At 50.0% G+C, this 25,269-nt stretch overlaps 1 protein-coding gene across 4 annotated transcripts in view; it reads left to right on the top strand.

Moving 5' to 3' along the window:
* Positions 1 to 25,269, top strand: part of RICTOR (RPTOR independent companion of MTOR complex 2) — a 1,453,900-nt gene that overhangs the window by 589,019 nt on the left and 839,612 nt on the right. For all 4 annotated transcript variants that reach the window (XM_085631131.1, XM_085631133.1, XM_085631132.1 and 1 more), the window contains exon 28: positions 23,411 to 23,503. In XM_085631131.1, coding sequence (XP_085487257.1) covers positions 23,411 to 23,503 — 93 coding nt within the window. The remainder of the gene's footprint in view (positions 1 to 23,410; positions 23,504 to 25,269) is intronic.

Genomic DNA, 25,269 nt, shown 5'->3' with positions numbered 1-25,269 from the left:
GGCCAACTTCTCACAGTCGGGTCCCGACACGCACAAAGCTGCGAAAGCACACTCTGCGCCGGCCAACATCACGTTTGGGTTGCCGCCGCCCACGGCGCCGAAACTGTTTGAGATTCGGACACGTGTCCGCCAACCACAGTCCCCATCCACTGGACAAACGGATTTCGAGCCTTCCCAGCCACAATTTATCGACGCCAACACTGGTAGGTTGATGCTCCGCAAGCGGAAACTCACGCTAGAGAGGGGATTGGACTCCTACAAAATTCCTCTCAAACACAAATTGCCGGCAGGATCAGAGCCAGTGCTTCATGAACACTTTCAACCCTTCCATCAGGATCCACCATCCTTTTCTCCTACGCCTTCAGAGGCAGACGCAGAAGAGGACTATGTAGGGGATGATACCACCTACCCGGGGGATATCGATCCTGATGATCACTTGCAAGACCCAGATCAGGCATGGGATGACCCCACCGACCAGGGTACCGCACCAGATACCCATAACACGCAGCTTTATAACATAAAGACATCTCCCACAGAGGACACTGCTGCCTTTAATACCCTCATTAAAGGCAGCTGCTGCCAATCATGGAGTAGAACTCCATTCTGACACTGTCGAAGAAGACTTCTTGGTGGACACTTTCGCCTCTTCTGCAAAAACTGTCAAGACTCTGCCCATGTTAAAAGGAGTTCTAAAACCTGCAAAAGACAAACGACCAGGGCACGGGTGCTCAACCCCAGGATCGAAAAGAAATACAAGCCTGCACCCGGAGACCCTATGTACATTAGGGGTCAGTTACCTTTAAACTCCATGGTTGTTGCTAATGCTCGCAAAAGAGCCCACTCACAAACAACGGGTGATGCTCCTCCCCCAGACAAGGAGTCCAAAGTGCTGGAGACATCAGGCAAACGGATTGCAGCGCAAGCAGCAAACATCTGGCGCATTGCCAACACAGAGGCACTCCTGGCCCGTTATGATAGGTCCCATTACGACACACTAGAATCATTACTACAACATTTGCCAGATGAATATAAAGAGGCAGCGGAGCTCCTTATCAGAGAGGGACAACTCATTACCAATGCATCCATCAAGTGCGCACTGGATGCAGCCGACACAGCGGCGAGGGCAATCAACACAAGCGTCATGTTGAGGAGGCACGCATGGTTGAGAATCTCAGGCTTCAAGCCTGAGATTCAGAACAATATCTTAAATCAACCGGTCAACCCAGACTATTTATTTGGCCCTGAAGTTGACACTACCCTCGAGAAAATGAAAAAAAACACTGACACTGCGAAATCAATGGGGGCTCTGCAGACGCAGCAGTTTCGTAGTGGCTCCTTTCGTCGCCCCGGGAATAGAGGAGCAGCTAGAGGACAGGGGTCACAGCAGCAGTACACTAAAGGGGGCACACAAAGTAACTATGATAAAACCACCAGAGGTGGATATCGTGGCTCCAGCACCAAAGGCAGAGGACGTGGTTACGGCAACACCAGGTCCTCCCCCAAAAACAAACAGTGACGCCCTCTCCCTGCCCCCCGACCACATAACACCTGTTGGGGGGAGACTCCAACAGTTCCTGTCAGCCTGGAAAACCATCACCACAGACAGGTGGGTCAGGGACATTATCCAGCACGGTTACTGTCTCGAATTAACGTCCACTCCACCCAACATACCGCCAAAGCACCGTCCTACGTCCGTAGAGCACTTGGCATTATTGCAGCAGGAAGTGCTAAGTATGCTGCAAAAAGGTGCAATCGAGGTCGTGCCCGTCAGCCAACAGGGGTCAGGGGTGTACTCTCTGTACTTCTTAATCCCAAAAAAGGACGGTTCTCATCCAGGGGATACTCAATAGTCATAATCTATGAATAATCCCCGCCCATGTGCGGGATCCCGGAGCATATAGAAAATACATATATATACATATATATATATACATATGTGAAAACATATAAATGCAGCCTAATAATGTTCAAAACATGGCAATGCTGTAAATTACATATTTTTGCATAGTAGTGCCCCCGTAACCCGTAAGGAAAAAAGGAAGCATCAGGCAAAATATAACACAGCACTGCTTTATTGCCATAAAGCAACACGTAATTGTAGGCATTCGCCAGTAGGCTGCAGTAGAGTATCAAGAAACCAAGAAAACTGACACCCTGCCTTTAAGGCATTAGAATAGGGGGACCGTGCCTTTAAGGCCTGCCTGTGACCCCCCTGCTCCCATGATGCACTACAGGTGGCAGTTGGGCCAGTTCTTTTTTCTGGCTCCTTCTGTGAGGATCCTGGAGCTTGAGCTCTTCACTTTTTTGACTGAAATTCTGAATTACAGCTTTTTCAAGCTTTTTTCGACGTTTTCTGGCTTTTAAGGGCTAATTCTGCTGGTTTCCAGTGAATTTTCCAATTTTGTCCAGTCAGAATGTCTCCTTTATTTAGGAAATGTCCTTCTTGTGGCAATAAAATGGCACTGGCAGATCCACACTCGGTGTGTATTGTGTGTTTACCAACAAAACACGATCCTGACCAGTGTCCCCACTGCCAGAAGTTCTCAAAGCGCACTCTGAGGGACAGAGAGCGCATTAAACTGCATGCAAGACTGGAGAAGGAACGAAGCCGTCGTGAAGGCGAGCATTCCTCATCAAGACCACCTTCTTCAGCTACGCAAGTACAGAAACGGCGACATACCAGCTCCTCGGGCTCCAAAGAGTCTCCGCCGCGCAAAAGTAAGTCGCGTCGAGAGGCGGTCCTTCGGGCTCGAAGGCTGCTAGTCCGGTGACATCTGGACTGTCTCCGTCGACGTCGAGGCTTCCGTCGACGTCGAGACACTCTCCGCCACCCTCGAGGGGGTCGACGTCGAGAGATGCGGCGACGTACATTCCGCCGCGAGTGGGCCGGTCGCCGTTGATGGTTACCCCCACTCGGCGACATAGAAGGTCGACGTCAAAAGAAAGATCGACGTCAAGATCACCACGCCGACGTCGAGAGAGGTCGAAGTCGTCCAGTCGACGTCGAGAAAGGTCGACGGCGAAGTCGCCCAGTCGACGTCGAGAGAGGTCGACGGCGAAGTCGCCCAGTCGACGTCGAGAGAGGTCTACGGCAAAGTCGCCCAGTCGACGTCGAGAGAGGTCGACGGCGAAGTCGCCCAGTCGACGGCAGGAGAGGTCGACGGCGAAGTCGCCCAGTCGACGTCGAGAGAGGTCGACGTCGAAGACACGGCCGACGTCGTGGTCATCTAGCCGACGTCAGGTGCCAGAGAAGAGGAGATCGACGTCGAGGTCTCCGCGATTGGCGTCGAGACCGCCGTCGAGACCAGAACGGCATATCTCACACTTGCCGATGGTGACGCAGCGTCGTCGACGTCAAGGGATTCGACGTCGAAGGCGAAAACTGGAGCGGAGAGGTCCCCAGGAGAACAGGCATCTCCGGGACTGCACATCGTGCAAATATCTCCGGATGGATCACCCGAGGCTCCAGAGCGGTTCGGACTGTCACCGCGCTGGTTACGAGATGTGGGCGCAGGCACATGTCAGAGTCCGGGATCGGACTACTCCCGCAGGTATTCCCCACCGCGCAGGAGTAAATCACCTCCGAGGGATCCAAGGCCAATTTCACCACGCCGGTCTCGTTCCAGGGACTGTCGCACCGCGCCAAAACGTCCAAGATCTCCGTCCAAGCGCAGATCAGGGTCAAAGGCTCACCATAGTGAACGCTCCCACAAGAGGCGACGCACCAGGTCGTCCACTGGGACTTCATCCACAAGATCCTCAGTCCGGGACTACTCTCCTAGCTATGGCCACGTTCCTTACACCGGCTACAGCGGGCTCGGTTCCTTCGAGAATAGCAAAGCAGTACAAGGCTCCGACCGAGGACCCTTTATTCTTGAGGGCGGACCCGCCAGCGGTTTCGGTGATCGTGGCGGCGGCCATGAAGTCTCACTCAGCCTCAGTATCTGCTTCTGTCCCCCCTGAGAAGGACAGCGAGCTGATGGACTCCTACGGCAGGAGAATGTGCAACACCTCTGCCTCGCACATGAAGGTCGCTAGCGCTTCAGCCCTGCTGGGGAGGTATGATCGCTCCCTATGGGATTCCCTGGCCAGGTTCGTGGAGAAATTGCCTAGGGAGGACAGGCAGGACTTCACGGAGATCCTCCAAGAAGGCGGACTGGTGGCCAACCAAGTAATAAGCGCAGCGGCGGATGCATCAGACCTAGCCGCGCATGGCTACTCCCATGGCATCTGCTCCCGCCGTTCGGCCTGGCTCAGATTAACGGGCCTCAAACCAGATGCGCAGAAAAGAATTCTTAACCTGCCGTTTAATGGGTCATCGCTATTTGGAGCTCATGCGGACGACCAAATGAGCAAGATGAAAACGGAATTGGACACAGTAAAGGCTGTGGGACTGGAAAAGCGCAAAGAGTTCCGCAAACGCCAGGGCGACAAACGTGCCTTTCACCAGCGCGTTCAAACGCCCCAATGGTCCCCTCAAAACCAACAGAGGTCCCAGTTTCAGCAAAGAGGGCGGGGCAGAGGAAGAGGAAATGCTAAACAGCAGCAGTCCTCTAACAAGCAACCTCCCAAACAGTGAAAACTTACTTCCTCCGCGCTCGTTCGCCACTCCGGTAGGAGGAAGTATCACCGTTCACCTGGCAGAGTGGAATGCAATTACAAACGACAGATGGGTGCTGAGTATTGTAGAGCGTGGCTACTTGCTGAGGTTCAAATCTCCCCCTCCGCAGGTACCCCCACGGAAACAGCCACTCCCTCCCAGCCAAAACAAGCTTTTAAAGGACGAAGTTGCCACTCTCCTCTCCAAAAACGTCATAGAGGAAGTTCCAAACAGGCAGAGAAATCAGGGAGTGTATTCCCGGTACTTTCTTGTTCAGAAAAGAGGAGCGATCGGAGACTACAGACCCATCCTCGATCTCCGCTTACTCAACAGATTTCTCAGAAGAGAAAAATTCAGGATGCTTGCACTGCACCAGATCTTCCCACATCTCCACCAGGGGGACTGGATGTGTGCCATCGACTTACAGGATGCATACTTCCACATTCCTGTCTCAGCGAAACATCGGAAGTTTCTCAGATTTCACATCTTTCGCCAACATTATCAATACAAGGTCCTGCCATTCGGCCTCAAGTCCGCGCCACGAACGTTCTCAAAGTGCATGGCGGTGGTGGCTGCATTTCTCCGCAAACGGAAGATATTCGTCTACCCCTATCTAGACGACTGGCTCTTAAAAAGTTCCACTCCGGCTCGACTCCAGAGTCATCTCTCGTTCTGCCTAAACCTTCTACACTCGTTGGGCCTTCAGGTGAACTACAGGAAGTCGATCCTCAATCCAACTCAGCGGATCCACTACCTGGGCGCCTCTCTAGACTCCTCAAGCGCAAGCGTGTGTCCTTCGGAGGAGAGGTTATCCTCCATGCTGCAAAAAAAGCCGCACGCTTCTCAGCACGGAATATCCCACAGCCAGACAAGTGTCATCTCTCCTGGGATCCATGGCCTCGTGCATCTACATCGTGCCCAACGCACGTCTGCACATGCGTCCTCTGCAACAAGACCTAGAGGATCAGTGGTCGCAGAGGTCCGGCCGCTGGGAGGATCACATTACCCTTCATCAAGCCGCCAAAGATTCTATCCGGTGGTGGATGAAGCGCTCCCATCTGCTTCACGGCGTCCCTTTCCATCAGGCGCCTCCGACACAGACAGTGGTCACAGACGCCTCCATGCAGGGCTGGGGGGGCTCATATGGGCCGGCTTCAAGTACAAGGTCTCTGGTCCGCTACCGAACAGAGCTATCCAACTTCTTGGAGCTACGAGCAGTCCATCTCGCTCTCAAGTCCCTGTACCCATCCCTGCAGACCGACTATGTTCAGGTTCAGACGGACAACACCACAACTATGTTCTATCTGAACAAGCAAGGAGGGACCAGATCACGGGTCCTGTCTCTGGAGGCCCAGTCAATCTGGAAATGGCTTCTGGCGAGAAACCTGACGATCGTCGCTGTTCACCTGCCAGGGACCCTGAACGTGCAGGCGGACGGCCTCAGCAGAGACTTCGTCGAAGCGCACGACTGGGTGCTCAACGAAGACGTCGCTCAAGACATCTTCCGCTTGTGGGGCACACCGGACATCGATCTGTTCGCAGACGCGGACAACAAAAAATGCCCCGTCTTCGCCTCCAGGTTCCCTCAACGGGGGTCGCAGGGGAACGCGCTTTTGATCAGCTGGTCGAGGACATTGCTTTACGCTTTTCCTCCTCTCCCTCTCATCCCGGCTGTGATTCAGAAGTTCTACAGGGCCAAAACTCGGATGATCCTAATAGCACCGGAGTGGCCCCGGCAGTGGTGGTACCCAGATCTACTCCAGCTGTCGGAGGTACCACAGAGGAGGTTGCCATGCCTGCCGAACTTGCTGACCAAGGACAAGGGGAGAGTGTTCCACCCCAATCTCCCCTCCCTCCGCTTGACGGCATGGCTCCTGAATTCATCCAGTACGGACATCTAGATCTTCCACCGGACTGTATGAGCATTCTTCGGGAGGCAAAGAGGCCCTCCACGAGGAAGTAGTATGGCTTTAAATGGAAAAGATTCTGCTTCTGGTGTAGAGATAACACCCTTGATCCGATCCGGGGTCAAGAACAGGCTATTCTCCCCTACTTACTGTACTTGGCGAAGTCTGGGTTAAAGTACTCTTCCATCAGAGTACACTTAGCTGCTATTACAGCCTATAGGAAGTCTCCTACCCAGATCTCATTCTTTCAGATGCCAGTGGTAAAGGATTTCTTAGAAGGGCTTAAGAAAGTTTACCCACCTGTGAGGTCTCCTTCCCCTTCCTGGGAACTGAACATCGTTCTCTCTAAACTGATGGGAGCCCCTTTTGAACCGATTCATAAGGCCTCCTTGCAACATCTGACCTGGAAGGCTGCCTTCTTAGTAGCCATCACTTCGGCCCGTAGGGTTAGTGAAATTCAGGCCCTCTGCTGCAAGGAACCTTACACTGTGTTTCATGCTAATAGGGTGGTGCTCCGTACCCATCCGAGCTTCCTACCCAAGGTGGTCTCGGACTTCCACATTAACCAGGTGATCACATTGCCCACCTTCTTTCCTCAACCGACCACTCCCCCGGAGAGAGCCCTACACTCTCTTGACCTCCGGAGGGTTTTGAAATTCTATCTGGCTAAGACCCTTACTCTTAGAAAGTCAGACAGGCTCTTTGTGAACTATGGGCCCACGAATACCGGGCTGGCTGCATCCAAGACATCTATTTCAAGATGGATTGTCTCTTGTATAGCTTTGGCTTACCAACTATCCCACAAAGTTCTGCAGGGTAAACCTAGAGCACATTCTACTCGAGGGAAGGCTTCTACGGTAGCACTCCTTCGCAACGTTCCCATGTCTGAGATCTGTAAAGCGGCTACATGGCGCTCAGTCCATACTTTTACACGCCATTACTGCCTAGATTAAGACGCGCAGGCCGACGCCCAGGTGGGGCAGGCTTCTCTGAGGAACCTGTTTGCATAACTGTAAATGCAAAATGTGTTTTGCTGTTTGTTTTTTAACAGTTTTTTGCTCGTCCGCGAGACTTTGGGTATGGGCTTGCTACTCTATTCATAGATTATGACTATTGATGAGTATCCCCTGGATGAGAAGGATTAGTTACTTACCTGTAATCCTAGTTCTCATCCAGGGGTATACTCATCAAAGTCATAAGCGACCCACCCACCTCCCCGGACGAGCAATGTTTTCTCTTTAAAGAAGTGATGTATGGAAGGCAGATCTACTCAGGTGTGGAGGCACCGCCAAAAAGAACTGGCCCAACTGCCACCTGTAGTGCATCATGGGAGCAGGGGGTCACAGGCAGGCCTTAAAGGCACGGTCCCCCTACTCTAATGCCTTAAAGGCAGGGTGTCAGTTTTCTTGGTTTCTTGATACTCTACTGCAGCCTACTGGCGAATGCCTACAATTACATGTTGCTTTATGGCAATAAAGCAGTGCTGTGTTATATTTTGCCTGATGCTTCCTTTTTTCCTTACGGGTTACGGGGGCACTACTATGCAAAAATATGTAATTTACAGCATTGCCATGTTTTGAACATTATTAGGCTGCATTTATATGTTTTCACATATGTATATGTATATATATGTATTTTCTATATGCTCCGGGATCCCCCACATGGGCGGGGATTATTCATAGATTATGACTTTGAGTATACCCCTGGATGAAAACTAGGATTACAGGTAAGTAACTAATCCTTCGCTCAGACCTATACTAGACCTGAGACCCCTCAACCACTACATTCTCTCAGAGCATTTCCATATGCTCACCCTACAGCAGGTTCTACCGCTACTCAGTCAGGGAAACTTCCTAGCCACACTGGACCTAAAAGATGCGTATGTCCACATACCCATACACCCATCACACAGGAAATATCTTAGGTTCACTATTCAGGGGCATCACTATCAGTTCAAAGTTCTCCCCTTCGGAGTAACAACAGCACCCAGGGTCTTTACCAAGTGCCTAGCAACAGTGGCTGCACATCTACGGAGACAACACATTCACGTCTTCCCTTATCTGGACGACTGGCTTGTTCAAGCAAAGTCAGCCCAGCAATTTGCCAGCCACATGTCCCTCACCATTCACCTTCTTCACAGTCTGGGATTCTCACTAAATTACCCAAAATCACATCTCCAACCCGCACACGTACGACAGTACCTGGGCGCGACCATAAACACTCTGGCAGCCACAGCTCAGCCAAATTTAGTGAGGATCAACAGCACGCAACTGCTGATCTCCAAGTTCAAACCTCAACACTCCCTTCCTGCGCGAGTGTTTATGCAGTTGATAGGCATGATGGCCTCCTGCATTTTCATAGTCCCGCACGCGAGACTACATATGCGCCCGCTTCAGGAGTGCTTAGCACGTCAATGGAATCAGGCTCAAGGACAACTAAAAGACCTAGTGTTGGTGAGCGGTCGGGCATACAACTCTCTGCATTGGTGGAATCCACAAAACCTTTGCAAGAGCCGACCGTTCCAAGAGCCTGTTCCACAAATAATACTGACAGCGGACGCCTCTCTCCAGGGTTGGGGAGCTCATGTACTCACTTACACAGTGCAGGGACTATGGACGACGCAACAAAAGAAGATGCACATCAACGTTCTGGAACTGATGGCAATCTTCCTAGCCATGAAGGCATTCAAAGTACACTTGTGCAACAAAGTCGTGTTGATCCGGACGGACAACATGACTGCCATGTACTACATACAGAAGCAGGGAGGAACACACTCTCCACAGTTGTCTCATCTGGCTCAGAGCATGTGGAAGTGGGCCATTCAGAGGAACATGTTCCTCATGGCGGAACACCTCCCGGGCAAGGACAACCAGATGGCGGATCTGCTCAGTAGACACAGCCACCAGATGCACGAGTGGGAGCTACATCCATCATTACTCCAACCGTACTTCCAACAGTGGGGTCAGCCAAAGATAGACCTATTCGCCACAAACGAAAACGCAAAATGCCAAAGCTTTGCCGCCAGGTTCCCACATCCGCAGTCTCAGGGCAACGCGATATGGATGAACTGGTCCGGCAGATTTGCGTACGCTTTTCCCCCAGCGCCATTGATACCACTGGTGGCACGCAAACTGCGACAGCACTCACTGACACTCATCCTAGTTGCTCCAACATGGGCACGCCAACCATGGTACACAACCTTTCTGGAACTCTCCGTGGTGCCGCACCAAAGGCTGCGGATCAAACCCGCGCTTTTGACGCAGAACCATGGAGAAATTCAGCACCCAGATCCGCAACAGCTGAACCTGGCAATCTGGCTCCTGAAGTCCTAGAGTTTGGCTACCTAAACCTGCCACCGGACTGTATGGAGATCATTAAGGAGGCCAGGAGACCCACTACCAGAGCTTGCTATGCAGCTAAATGGAAGAGGTTTGTCATTTATTGCAGTAACAATGACATTAACCCGCTAGACGCATCCATTCAAAATATAATCTGTTACCTCTTACACCTATACCGATGCAATCTGGCATACACCTCAATACGTATCCATTTGACCGCAATAGCAGCCTATCTCCAGAACCGGCAACACCTCTCTTTATTCAGAGTGCCTGCCATCAAAGCTTTCTTGGAGGGACTCAAACGAGTAATTCCCCCAAGACACCCACCAGCACCGGTGTGGAACCTCAACTTGGTCCTCACCCGACTGATGGGTCCACCCTTCGAACCTCTCCACTCATGTGAGATTCAATTCCTCACCTGGAAAGTAGCCTTTCTAGTGGCAATCACTTTGTTAAGAAGAGTTAGTGAACTCCAGGCACTAACCATTCAAGAGCCATTCATACAGGTTCACGCAAACAGGGTCGTACTGCGTACCAACCCCAAATTCATGCCTAAAGTAATCTCGCAGTTCCACATGAATCAAACTATTGAACTGCCTGTCTTCTTTCAAAACCCACAGAATGTAGCTGAGAGAATGCTCCATACACTAGATGTAAAGAGGGCCCTCATGTACTATATAGACAGAACTAAGGTCTTCAGGAAGACAAAGCAACTTTTCGTTGCCTTTTCACCACAGCACAAGGGCAACGCCATTTCCAAAGCAGGTATAGCCAGATGGATCGTTAAATGTATTCAAATTTGCTACCAAAAGGCTAAACACACATCAACGTAAGTTAGGGGCGTCCATGGCTTTCCTGGGAAACATTCCTTTACAGGAAATATGTAGAGCAGCCACATGGTCCACTATACATACATTTACCAAACACTACTGTGTAGATGTACACTCAAAACAGCAGGCAGCTGTAGGACAGGCTGTTTTCAAAACTCTTTTTCAAACCGCTGCAGCTGGCACTGGTAGCCGCCGCTAATAGGAGGTACTGCTATATATTCTATGCACAGATATGAATTCAGCAGCCCACATGCCTCGAACTGAATATGCTACTTACCAGTATGCATCTGTTCTTGGCATGTAGGGCTGCTGACATTCATATCGCCCACCCTCCTCCCCGGCGCCTGTAGCAGCTGCAGCTCTCAGAATTACTGTATAGCATGGTCATCACTTTCTGTATCTACTCCATCAATGCCACAATGGCGAAAAACAATCTGAGGATGGAGAGGATGCCCATGCGCACTGTGGTCCAGGGGAGGAGTCACCTATCTCAGGATACTTCGAAGACTCTTCCAGGACAACAACGTGCAAACATCCGGACCCAACACTAGGCGGCGATCTATGCACAGATATGAATGTCAGCAGCCCTACATGCCAAGAACAGATGCATACTGGTAAGTAGCATATTCAGTTCTTAACATGAATGTAGGAAGGTGGATATCTGACTATGGTTACCCCCAACCTTTTGCCTAGTGTCTAGCTGGTTTTTCGACTTAGTTGGCCTGAGATCCTGCCATTCAGGGTCTCAGGCTGTCTGCTCTCTCTTTAAAATGGACTCCATGTACCCTAGGTACATTCCCAATTGGTAAGGATCACCTTATTGGACCCTGTACAGTGTACCCTAGGTACCCAGGGCATAGGGGTACCCTAGGCCTACCAGGGGCTGCAGCATGCATTATGCCACCCCTGGCCTGGCCTTCCATTTTGACACCACTGGCTGATCACTCAGCTGGGGCAAGGTCGTGTAATCACCCCTTGCTTAGGTGTAGTATTCCTATACCTAGCTTACATATAGACACATGTGTACCTATCAGTCACTCCTATGGCAGACCTTAACAATCCTGGAGGCAGAGTGCTTGGTAACATGTGAGATGGTGATCTAGCATGAGCTGAGCCTGTCTGCAGCTTTCGGAACCATGTCCTTATAGCTGTTCTATGATATAGCCTACCATATACTCTTAAAGTGCCGTATAATCTTAAACGGTTATGGTAACTATGGTTTGGCTTTATCGAAACATGTCGTGTAAGGTGTCTAAGACTTTGGAATAATACCCCCATACCATTTCTGGACATGAGGATATTATTCCCCCCTTCTAGAGGGAGAGACATGTTAAAATCATACTTCACTGTTAGCCTCTGACCAAAGCCTCAGCATCACAAAATGGATGCTGCTGCCACGACACAAGTCTGACCTCCTGCTGCTGGGAGTGATCCCAGCCAGGGAGGCCTGGACAATAGGTTTCCTGCTTGGGGAGGTGCTAGCACCTCCCCAGACAGCCTTTAGTGTATTGGGGCAGGGTGGGCTGAAAGGAATGAGACATGCCTGGGGCACACAAGGTGTTCCTTGCATAGTCCATTTCAAACCGGCGCTGGGGCACTCCAGCCCCAGCGCGAAACTGGACAAAGGGAAGTGGGTGTATCCACCCCCTCCCAGGTCCCACCCATAAGGTGTGACCTAGCAGGTATCCCAGCCCCCCAGATTAGTATAAGAGTGGGAGTTGGGCCTCAAGACTTTAGATTATCCTGAACCTGCAACTTGAACAGAAACTCTGGACCTTCGACATTCGACGAAAGAAGAAGACTGAAGAATCTCCCTTGTGGCCAAGGAGTGGCTACCCTGTGCAAACAGGCACCATCAAGAGACTACCCTTTGCTTTGCTCCAGTTCTACGAGGGACCGACTGCAGAGCCCGACCAGAGCCTTGACTTCCAGACTTCTCCGACCCTGATCCACATCCACAGCCGTGCTGAGATCCGTGGAGGCGACGAGAGACGTGGGACTGGCTACCTGGGAAAAGTGGCTAGTATCTTCAAGCGCAGCTTCTGAGGCACCCTCGAAGTTGTGCACCGCGGATTGAGAAGCCCCAACCCCAAGCACCATCTGCACCGAAGACCAGCCCCCCACACTCCACGAGTCCTGCGTGGGGCCCTTCTGCATTTTCCTGCTTGCCGCGTCTGTCCGGTTGCTTGCCCGCTGGCTTGTGGCCTTTGAGACGACGCACCCTGAAATCTTCAGCGCTGGTTTGGCTCCTCCAGACTGGCTCCCGCTTCTCTGCAAAGAAGAAGCACCCCAGACCTTCCTGGTCTGCACCAGAAGCAAGTCCTCCGTTCTTCGTGGGTTCCGCTTGCCAAGGCTTGGTGAGTCCTAGTCCAACTTCGACGCCGCCGACAGCAAGAGTCTTCGTGGGACAGCTCGCCTCCTGGTCCTGGTCGTCCTCGACGTTCCCTGGTCCTCGTGGCTGCAGCGACAAGCTTCACCTTCACCTGCAATCTTCACGACATCGCCTGGTTCCTTCCTGGTTCCACGTGGTCACTGGCTAGTGACCTTGACTCTGTCCCTTCTGCTTGCAGGTATCCTTTCTTCCTGATCCCAGCCTTGGGATCCACCGGACACTCTTCACTGACTGCCTGTCAGCATCTTTCTTCAGGCATCCATAGGAGTCGACGACGAAACCCGACGCAACTTCACCCCTATGCACCCGCAGCCTGTGGGCTAGGTAACTTGGGTACTCCGGTGCTCATCAGGATAGTGACTATCCTAGTGTCTAGTTTTCCAGTCTCGACTTCCTAGCTACTCCGGAAGTGTCCTAAATCTATTTAATTCAAAACTGTACTATTTCTATCGATTATACGCATTACGCGTGAGTGTTTCCACTCTGCACCTGAATCCCGTGGGCCTCCCACTTCCTAACCGTGGGTAGTATAGTGTAGCCCCAGCGATGGCCTAGGCCTAGGCCTATCCTATTTCCGTGACAGTGGTCCTTATACCACTTACTTAGTATATGGTTTGCGTGGCCCCTAGGGCCTAACTGTATTACTTACCTGTGTGACCTAATGTATGCATAAATAAGACTGTGTTGTACTTACCTCTAATCTCATAAAGAATGCTGAGGGTTTGTCTAGAATAAATACACTTTATTTTATATATATATCTGTTGTGGTGTCCTTTCATTTGGTATTCAAGGGATTATATATGGTATCACAGCTGGCTTCACATGCCATTCAGAGTTTAGCCTAAGACTGCTCTTGTCCATGCTACCACTAGGATAGCTGGTCTACAACCAATCACCATAAGGGTATTTGGACTGATATAAGGTGTACACTAGAACTAGTGACATCATACATCAGGCCAACTTCTCACATTGGTGAGCAGCGGTTGGGATCTGAGCTTGCTGTTGTAATACCATTATAATCTTTGTGAGAAGTTGGCCTGATGTATGATGTCACTAGTTATAGTGTACACCTTATATCAGTCCAAATACCCTTATGGTGATTGGTTGTAAAGTCAACCTTATAGACCAGCTATCCTAGTGGTAGCATGGACAAGAGCAGTCTTAGGCTAAACTCTGAATGGCATGTGAAGCCAGCTGTGATACCATATATAATCCCTTGAATACCAAATGAAAGGACACCACAACAGATATATATATAAAATAAAGTGTATTTATTCTAAGCAAACCCTCAGCACTCTTTATGAGTTTAGAGGTAAGTACAACACAGTCTTATTAATGCATACAGTAAGTCACACAGGTAAGTAATACAGTTAGGCCCTAGGGGCCACGCAAACCATATACTAAATAAGTGGTATAAGAACCACTGTCACGGAAATAGAATAGGCCTAGGCCTAGGGAATCGCTGGGGCTACACTACACTAGCGTTAGTTAGGAAGTGGGAGGCCCACGGGATTCGTGTGCAGAGTGGAAACACTCACGCGTAATGCGTAAAAGTCAATAGCAATGTTACAGTTTAGAAATAGATAGATTTAGGACACTTCCGGAGTAGCTAGGAAGTTGAGACTTGAAAACTAGACACTAGGATAGTCACTATCCTGATGAGCACCGGAGTACCCAAGTTACCTAGCCCACAGGCTGCGGGTGCATAGGGGTGAAGATGCGTCGTTTTCGTTGTCGACTCCTATGGATGCCTGAAGAAAGATGCTGACAGGCAGTCAGGAGAGAGTGTCCGGTGGATCCCAAGGCTGGGATCAAGAAGAGAAGAAACCTGCAAGCAGAAGGGACAGAGTCAAGGTCACTAGCCAGTGACCACGTGGAACCAGGAAGGAACCAGGCGATGTCGTGAAGAGTTGAAGGTGAAGCTTGTCGCTGCAGCCAGGAGGACCAGGAAGCGTCGAGGACGACCAGGACCAGGAGGCGAGCTGTCCCACGAAGGCTCTTGCTGTCGGCGGCGTCGAAGTTGGACTAGGACTCACCAAGCCTTGGCAAGCGGAACCCACGAAGAACAAGGGACTTGCTTCTGGTGCAGACCAGGAAGGTCTGGGGTGCTTCTTCTTTGCAGAGAAGCGGGAGCCAGTCTGGAGGAGCCAAACCAGCGCAGAAGATTTCAGGGAGCGTCGTCACAAAGGCCACTAGCCAGCGGGCAAGCAACCGGACAGACGCGGCAAGCAGGAAAATGCTGAAGGGCCCCACGCAGGACTCGTGGAGTGTGGGGGGCTGGTCTTCGGTGCAGATGGTGCTTGGGGTTGGGGCTTCTCAATCCCCGGTGCACAACTTCGAGGGTACCTCAGAAGCTGCGCTGTAAGTTACTAGCCACTTTTCCCAGGTAGCCGGTCCCACGTCGCTCGTCGCCTCCACGGATCTCAGCTCTGCTGCAGATGTGGATGAGGGTCGGAGAAGTCTGGAAATCAAGGCTCTGGTCGGGCTCTGCAGTCGGTTCCTCGTCGAACGTTTCACAAAGCAAAGGGTAGTCACTTGATGGTGCCTGTTTGCACAGGGTAGCCACTCCTTGGCTACAAGGGAGATTCTTCAGTCTTCTTCTTTCGTCGAATGTCGAAGGTCCAGAGTTTCTGTTCAGTTTTGCAGGTTCAGGATATTCTAAAGTCTTGAGGCCCAACTCCCACTCTTATACTAATCTGGGGGGCTGGGATACCTGCTAGGTCACGCCTTATGGGTGGGACCTGGGAGGGGGTGGTTACACCCACTTCCCTTTGTCCAGTTTCGCGCCAGAGCTGGGGCTGGAGTGCCCCAGCGCCGGTTTGAACTGGACTATGCAAGGAACACCTTGTGTGCCCCAGGCATGTCTCATTCCTTTCAGCCCACCCTGCCCCAATACACTAAAGGCTGTCTGGGGAGGTGCTAGCACCTCCCCAAGCAGGAAACCTATTGTCCAGGCCTCCCTGGCTGGGATCACTCCCAGCTGCAGGAGGTCAGACTTGTGTCGTGGCAGCAGCATCCATTTTGTGATGCTGAGGCTTTGGTCAGAGGCTAACAGTTGAAGTATGATTTTAACATGTCTTTCCCTCTAGAAGGGGGGAATAATATTCTCATGTCCAGAAATGGCATGGGGGTATTATTCCCGAGTGTTAGACACCTTACACGACATGTTTTGATAAAGCCAAACCATAGTTACCATAACCGTCTAAGATTATAAGGCACTTTAAGAGTATATGGTAGGCTATATCATAGAACAGCTATAAGGACAAGGTTCCGAAAGCTGCAGACAGGCTCAGCTCATGCTAGAGCACCATCTCACATGTTACCAAGCACTCTGCCTCCAGGATTGTCAAGGCCTGCCAGAGGAGTGACTAATAGGTACACATGTGTCTATATGTAAGTTAGGTATAGGAATACTACACCTAAGCAAGGGGTGATTACACGACCTTGCCCCAGCTGAGTGATCAGCCAGTTGTGTCACAATGGAAGGCCAGGCCAGGGGTGGCACAATACATGCTGCAGCCCCTGGTAGGCCTAGGGTACACCTATGCCCTGGGTACCTAGGGTACACTGTACAGGGCCCAATAAGGTGATCCTATCCAAATGGGTTATGCACCTAAAGTACATAGTATTAATTTAGAGAGAGAACAGCAGGGCTGTGGGTCTGATTAGCAGGCCCACAGCCACATCTAAGTCGTAAACCAGTAAAGCAAAAGCAAAAAGTGGGGGTGAACATAGAAAGCAGACCCTACTCTCCTACAATCTTGAGATACTAAATTGAAAGATCACACAGATATTGTTTAGGTACATATAACATAGATTATAATACTTAAGTCCTACTGGACTTAGTGGTTGTAGGTTGAAGGGAGTAACACACCCTGACTACAACTACCAGAGAGGTTTAGTAGAAACAACTAGTGTAGGTAGGTGCACACACCACACCCTCACTAGATCATGTCTCTGGGAGGAGATCAAGTAGATGCTCTCTCAGGAGGGGCAGGTCTGCAGAAGACCCCCTCTAGATATGATACCCTAACATTCCAGGAGATGAGACAATTGTGTACCTCCAGAGGAATAAAACAGGGTGCAAACCCTACCCTCCTTCAGTTAAGACAACTCCTAGAGGAGTATGATGCTCTTAAAGCCTCACAGGCAGGTACCCTAGGTACACAGGAGGGTCTACCAACCACAGAGGAGTCAGATGGGACTTCAGATGAAGAGGTAGACAGCCAGGGCCAAGTAGGAAGACTTAGCCAGGCTAACCTAAGCTTACATGGGAGTTTGCATGGGGTCCCCCCATACAGACCCCCAAGTAGGCTTAACCAGAGAAGCAGGAGAGACAGATCCCCTTCAAGGGAGCCATCCACTCCCATGTCTCTAGCATCTCTAATGCTTCCTCTCACAGGGGAATGACTTCTCCTGAGAGAAAGGAGCATGAAGCCAGAATGAGGGAAGCTAATCTGAGGATTCAGAGGGAAGAACTTGCCCTTGCCAAGGAGAAGCTTGCTCTGGCTAGAGAGCAAAAATTGTGTGGGTCGGAACCCACTGGTGGCAGCAACATTCCTAGAGATAGGGATAGGTCTTATGACCATAGAAACCTAAGCAAGATAGTCCCCCCATATCAGAATGGGGATGACATCCACAAGTGGATGACTGCTTTGGAGAGGGCCTGCAAAGTACAGCAGGTACCCCAGAGTCAGTGGGCAGCTATCTTGTGGCTCTCCTTTTCTGACAAAGGGAGAGACAAGCTCCTCACAGTCAGTGATGAGGATGCTAACAATTACAAAGTCCTGAAGAGTGCTCTGATAAATGGGTTTGGCTTAACCACTGAGCAATATAGGTTGTTGTTCAGAGACACCCAGAAGACAGACACAGGACTGGTCTGATTTTGTGGATTGTGCCACTAAGGCTTTGGAAGGTTGGTTAACTGGCAGCAAGGTGCAGGACTATACAGGATTGTACAACTTGATTAAGAGGGAGCAGATCCTTAGTAATTGTCAGAACCAGCTTCTCCATCAACACCTGGTAGACTCAGATTTGACCTCTCCCCAAGAATTGGGAAAGAGGGCAGATAAATGGGTCAGGACAAGGATTAGGCCTAAAAATCAGGGTGGTGACCAAAAGAAAGATACCACCAAGCCTCAAGAGAAGGGTGGGGATAAAACAAAAGAGAAATCTTCCTCAGGGCCCCAAAACTCCACACAGGGTGGTGGGTCCCAAGCTCCCTCCTCTACCACAGTTAAAAACCCTTATTGCCATGAGTGTAAAACTCCTGGGCATTGGAAAACTGACAGCAGTTGCCCAAAGGCTAAAAACAAAACTGTTCCTCCAACTACTCCTGTCACACCACCTATTGCTGTCAGCAGTAATCCCCCAGGTGGTGGGAGTGCCCCCAACAATTTGGTTGGGTTTTCTTGGGGAACACAGGGGGACCCTGGCTTAGCCAATTCCCCTACAGCAGCTACTCTTGTCTGTGATGGTGGCATGGGGTTTGCCAACTTCACTGCCTGTCCCAACACTTTGGGTAGGTACAGGCAGGAACCCTACATCAATGGTAGAAAAGCTGAGGCCTACAGAGACACTGGAGCTAGCATCACTATGGTGGCCCATAGGCTAGTTCCCTCTGAGCAGCTTTTGCCTGGTTTCTCATACCAGGTAACTAACATTGATGGCAAACAGAACAGTCATCCCATGGCAGAGGTATGTCTCTGCTGGGGAGGTGTCACTGGCCCTAAAAGGGTGGCAGTGTCTCCAACCTTGCCTGTGGACTGCTTACTGGGGAATGACTTAGAACTCTCAGCTTGGGCTGGAGTTGAACAAGACACCCATTCCAAAATGGTAGGCCTTTCAAAAAAGGGTAGTGGGGTTGTGCCAGCCACAACCCCTGTCCAAGTAGATTTCCTCCCTGAAAAGGTTGGAAGGGCAGTGGTAGCCACAGCCCAGGCAAAGACAGACTTCCCTGTAGAGACTGGCAGAGCTGTGACAGTCACAGCTCAAACACAAACTGAGTGCCTCCCTGAAAAGGTTGGCAGGGCTGTAATGGTCTCAGTCCATACTCAGACTGACATAGGTGTAGTGAAGCCTGAAACTATGGATCACTCCACACAAACAGAGAGTAGTGGGGAGGAAGAAAAGTCTCCCTCTCCCCAGACATTAGGAAAAGGTCAGCCTCCTCAGGGATCTGACCTCACCCCTTGTGAAGGAACTGCCCCAGAGGTAGCCAGGCCTGGCCTGGCAGAGCCTCTGATGTCAGTGGCCCCTTCCAAGGTGGGACCCAGTCTGATGCAGGTAGCCTGCCTCTCTCTACCCTGCCTCAGTCAGCCCAGGGCTGCAGAGGTCAGGGAGGCCAGTGGATCCCAAGAGGGCCCCTGTCCACAAGAACCCCCCCATCAAAAGAATGAGGATTGCCTGGCTAGTAGCCCTAGCCAGGTGATGGGTAAAAACATTCCTGAGGGATCCCCTTTACAGGTAGTTAGGGACCTCCCCCAGAGGGATTCTGTTGGGCACGGACAAACATGGGACCTTAGGGCCCCAAACCTGACCTGTCCCTCCAGTAAGCCCACAAAAGGGACCCAGCCTCCAGCTTTAGGTAGCCAGAGGGTGACCCTGAGAGCACAGTGCAACTCAGTGAAAGAAAGAAAGGCATCCATGGTGGAGGAAGCTGAGGCCTCACTTTGAGGACACTCACTTCAGTACTCCATCTCAACACCAGCCTTTTACTTTTCAAAGACACACCCAAGGTAGAGATTCCCTATGGTGGAGACCCTATGATACCTTTAGGATGAGGGATTGCTTAGTGGACCATGAGACAGGGGGTAACCATGCCAGTGCTGGTTCTTCCTTATATGGCCACTTAGGCAATATAGGCTTACCTGGTCAAGGACAGCCTTATCTCCTTTCGTTTGGGGGGGGGGGGGGTTGTGTAGGAAGGTGGATATCTGACTATGGTTACCCCCAACTTTTTGCCTAGTGTGTAGCTGGTTTTTCGACTTAGTTGGCCTGAGATCCTGCCATTCAGGGTCTCAGGCTGTCTGCTCTCTCTTTAAAATGGACTCCATGTACCCTAGGTACATTCCCAATTGGTAAGGATCACCTTATTGGACCCTGTACAGTGTACCCTAGGTACCCAGGGCATAGGGGTACCCTAGGCCTACCAGGGGCTGCAGCATGCATTATGCCACCCCTGGCCTGGCCTTCAATTTGACACCACTGGCTGATCACTCAGCTGGGGCAAGGTCGTGTAATCACCCCTTGCTTAGGTGTAGTATTCCTATACCTAGCTTACATATAGACACATGTGTACCTATCAGTCACTCATATGGCAGGCCTTAACAATCCTGGAGGCAGAGTGCTTGGTAACATGTGAGATGGTGCTCTAGCATGAGCTGAGCCTGTCTGCAGCTTTCGGAACCATGTCCCTATAGCTGTTCTATGATATAGCCTACCATATACTCTTAAAGTGCCTTATAATCTTAAACGGTTATGGTAACTATGGTTTGGCTTTATCGAAACATGTCGTGTAAGGTGTCTAACACTGTGGAATAATACCCCCATACCATTTCTGGACATGAGGATATTATTCCCCCCTTCTAGAGGGAGAGACATGTTAAAATCATACTTCACTGTTAGCCTCTGACCAAAGCCTCCGCATCACAAAATGGATGCTGCTGCCACGACACAAGTCTGACCTCCTGCTGCTGGGAGTGATCCCAGCCAGGGAGGCCTGGACAATAGGGTTCCTGCTTGGGGAGGTGCTAGCACCTCCCCAGACAGCCTTTAGTGTATTGGGGCAGGGTGGGCTGAAAGGAATGAGACATGCCTGGGGCACACAAGGTGTTCCTTGCATAGTCCAGTTCAAACCGGCGCTGGGGCACTCCAGCCCCAGCTCTGGCTCGAAACTGGACAAAGGGAAGTGGGTGTAACCACCCCCTCCCAGGTCCCACCCATAAGGCGTGACCTAGCAGGTATCCCAGCCCCCCAGATTAGTATAAGAGTGGGAGTTGGGCCTCAAGACTTTAGATTATCCTGAACCTGCAACTTGAACAGAAACTCTGGACCTTCGACATTCGACGAAAGAAGAAGACTGAAGAATCTCCCTTGTGGCCAAGGAGTGGCTACCCTGTGCAAACAGGCACCATCAAGAGACTACCCTTTGCTTTGCTCCAGTTCTACGAGGGACCAACTGCAGAGCCCGACCAGAGCCTTGACTTCCAGACTTCTCCGACCCTGATCCACATCCACAGCCGTGCTGAGATCCGTGGAGGCGACGAGAGACGTGGGACCGGCTACCTGGGAAAAGTGGCTAGTATCTTCAAGCGCAGCTTCTGAGGCACCCTCGAAGTTGTGCACCGGGGATTGAGAAGCCCCAACCCCAAGCACCATCTGCACCGAAGACCAGCCCCCCACACTCCACGAGTCCTGCGTGGGGCCCTTCTGCATTTTCCTGCTTGCCGCGTCTGTCCGGTTGCTTGCCCGCTGGCTAGTGGCCTTTGAGACGACGCACCCTGAAATCTTCAGCGCTGGTTTGGCTCCTCCAGACTGGCTCCCGCTTCTCTGCAAAGAAGAAGCACCCCAGACCTTCCTGGTCTGCACCAGAAGCAAGTCCTCCGTTCTTCGTGGGTTCCGCTTGCCAAGGCTTGGTGAGTCCTAGTCCAACTTCGACGCCGCCGACAGCAAGAGCCTTCGTGGGACAGCTCGCCTCCTGGTCCTGGTCGTCCTCTACGTTCCCTGGTCCTCGTGGCTGCAGCGACAAGCTTCACCTTCACCTGCAATCTTCACGACATCGCCTGGTTCCTTCCTGGTTCCACGTGGTCACTGGCTAGTGACCTTGACTCTGTCCCTTCTGCTTGCAGGTATCCTTTCTTCCTGATCCCAGCCTTGGGATCCACCGGATACTCTTCACTGACTGCCTGTCAGCATCTTTCTTCAGGCATCCATAGGAGTCGACGACGAAACCCGACGCAACTTCACCCCTATGCACCCGCAGCCTGTGGGCTAGGTAACTTGGGTACTCCGGTGCTCATCAGGATAGTGACTATCCTAGTGTCTAGTTTTCCAGTCTCGACTTCCTAGCTACTCCGGAAGTGTCCTAAATCTATTTAATTCAAAACTGTACTATTTCTATCGATTATACGCATTACGCGTGAGTGTTTCCACTCTGCACCTGAATCCCGTGGGCCTCCCACTTCCTAACCTTGGGTAGCCCCAGCGATGGCCTAGGCCTATCCTATTTCCGTGACAGTGGTCCTTATACCACTTACTTAGTATATGGTTTGCGTGGCCCCTAGGGCCTAACTGTATTACTTACCTGTGTGACTTAATGTATGCATAAATAAGACTGTGTTGTACTTACCTCTAATCTCATAAAGAGTGCTGAGGGTTTGTCTAGAATAAATACACTTTATTTTATATATATATCTGTTGTGGTGTCCTTTCATTTGGTATTCAAGGGATTATATATGGTATCACAGCTGGCTTCACATGCCATTCAGAGTTTAGCCTAAGACTGCTCTTGTCCATGCTACCACTAGGATAGCTGGTCTATAAGGTTGACTTTACAACCAATCACCATAAGGGTATTTGGACTGATATAAGGTGTACACTAGAACTAGTGACATCATACATCAGGCCAACTTCTCACAATGAATACATGAACAGTTACCGTAGGAATCCTTTGCAGTGAATTTGTTTCCATATTTATGCTATTCCCCTTCTCTGTGTCCTCCCGCCCGCATGCCACACTTGGCATTCTTCAACAAGGATGTAGTTTGGAAAGTCTCTTCTAAAGGTTAGGAATCTAAGATTGCAAGTATCCATTAGAAGAATATGCTACGTTCTGTAACACTCTTTCTGATTAATATTCTGTCTAACCACAGATTCCTCAATGCCCTCCACGGAATGGTCTCTATTTTCCCCAACTAAAACTGTCTCCATTTAGAAATCTGCACTTCTACTTCTAGTAATGGTTGGGCTCTGCGTCCAATGGCACGGACAGAGTCCAACAAATTGACGTCAACACACAGGGTGATGCTTATTTGGCTTCATCATCACTTCTGGGATGGAAAATAACCAACACAAAACTGCATGGCTTCAACAACCAGAATGCAAGTGCAATGCTTTTAAATTCTTCCACATCCAGTCTTGCACCTGGGGAATATTTTAAAGATGAGGATTCTTCTGATAAATAGACTATCTACCAGAAAGAGAATTATTGAAAGTAAGTAACTTGTTTGTGTGGATTCTTCTACATGTGTCCTTTTTTTGATTTTTCAAAGCTAAGTTGATAGTCCCAATCATATGTTAGCTGTCTTATACGCTCCTTTTCCTTTGTGTTTTTATCTCATTAGAGTATTGTTCCAGACCTAAGTTATACTGTTCGCTCCCCAATGCTGGACAAATGGGAAGGAATTAAACAGTTGAAAGCTGCTCTTTGGGCACTGGTAAGAATAAACTTGTAGTTGATCAATGTGGTGTCATCATTCTACAATTATCCTACAAATGTTTATAAAGATGGTCAATCTATATTTGTCTAGATAAACGTAATATATTTTAAAGCTATTAATTGTTTAATGTCCTTGAAATATAGATTAAATCCTATCAGAATCTGAGATTTTTCCATTAGAAATGTTAGAACTGTTTTCATTGTATTTGCATTTTTCAGCAAGGCCTAATACTGTAGTTATTTGTTTAATTACTGTTTTCATTGCCAAAATGCTAGGAAATTCCTTTGCATGTGTGATAACTTTGGCACCTATTAGATAATGTTTATCATTTGTCTTTTGCCTTTACAGTCTTCAGGTCTAAAGAGGGTTCTAAAAAAAAAAAGCTGGAAGTTTGTATTGTGAAGTGTAGGCCAGCAGCTGGAACCTTGGCAGCAATAACACATTCATTCAAGCAGTCATTCTGTTATCCTAACCAGGATGCAGGTAGCTTAAGTTCATTAGTTACATCTTCCTAGAATGCAAAGTTCATTTCCAAAACCTATACACAACCCTGTTTTAGTAGGAATAGAGCTATTTCTGAAGAACTAAAGGGCCTGCGTTTTTTCTCAAGATACTTTATTTTCCCCAAAATAAGCAAGGGCTTGAGGCAATATTAGACCTTCATGACCTAATTCGCTTGCATGCAGGTTGGGAATAAGATGGAAAATGTAGTTGTCATTTATGTGTACCTAAACATTCCAATCAATGAATAATATGTTTGAGGCATATGAGCCGCAAAATACATACTTGTGCATAGATCGGCAACTGGTGTTGGGCTCGGATGTTTGCAGTTTGTTGTTGTCTTTGAAGAAGTCTTTGTAGTCACGAGTTAGGTGACTTGGACTACAGTTCCCATGGGCATCGACTCCATCCTCACATTGTTTTTTTTTCCGCCATCGTGTTCGGATGTGACTGGCTGCGCTCCGGTTCGGTACCGTGTTTCCAAACCCTTTTAGAAGCGCAACAATCACCACTCGACTGTATTGTTTTAGTCATGTGCCTTTGACGCGCTAAGTCCCAAATCCTCAATTTCAGTCGTCAAAGCGGGCCGCTGGGCCTATCGACGCCATTCGGCCCTATGTCTAATGGAAAGGACTCTATTTCAAAAATGCCCCCAGTGTGGAGCTAAATTTCCACACAGTGACCACCACCCACAAGGTCTGCAAACTTTGTCTATCGCCAGAACAAGAAGAAAAGGATTGCCAAGCCTGCGCCGCTTTTCGATCCAAGAAAACCATCCTTGATTGCCGGGCTTGACGACACGTTATGGCGCAACAGGCTGCACCGGTGCCAGAAGACATTTTCGATGAAGGCCCGACGTTCCAGAAGCAGAGGATTCGGAGGAGCTCGACATCTCTTAAGCTGATGACTCCAACTCCAATGACCACATCATTTCAGGTCAACGAGTGAGTACAAACGTCCCTGCCCCACACGAAAAACAGAAGGCTCTGGTCAAAACATCTCCTGAAGGCCTTAGTTGTGACCGAAAGAAAACTTCAGAAGCCCTGCCTCTCGGCCTTGCTCCGAAACCAAAGGATAAGCCTTCTGGCAGCTTGGGACCGAGCAAGCCGCATATCAGTACCCAGAAAACACCTTCAGTACCGAAATCGGGGATACACATCTCCATTACGTCCAAAAAGACCTCTGCATCAAACCCTTCGGCACAGAAAGACCATAAGGACTCGGAACCGGAAAAGCACCGAAAATCTTCGGATCCGAATAAA

This window comes from Triturus cristatus, chromosome 2_1 (genome assembly GCF_964204655.1).
Source record: "Triturus cristatus chromosome 2_1, aTriCri1.1, whole genome shotgun sequence".
Classification (NCBI taxonomy): Eukaryota; Metazoa; Chordata; class Amphibia; order Caudata; family Salamandridae; genus Triturus; species Triturus cristatus.
This window is presented reverse-complemented; position numbering and strand designations above follow the sequence as displayed.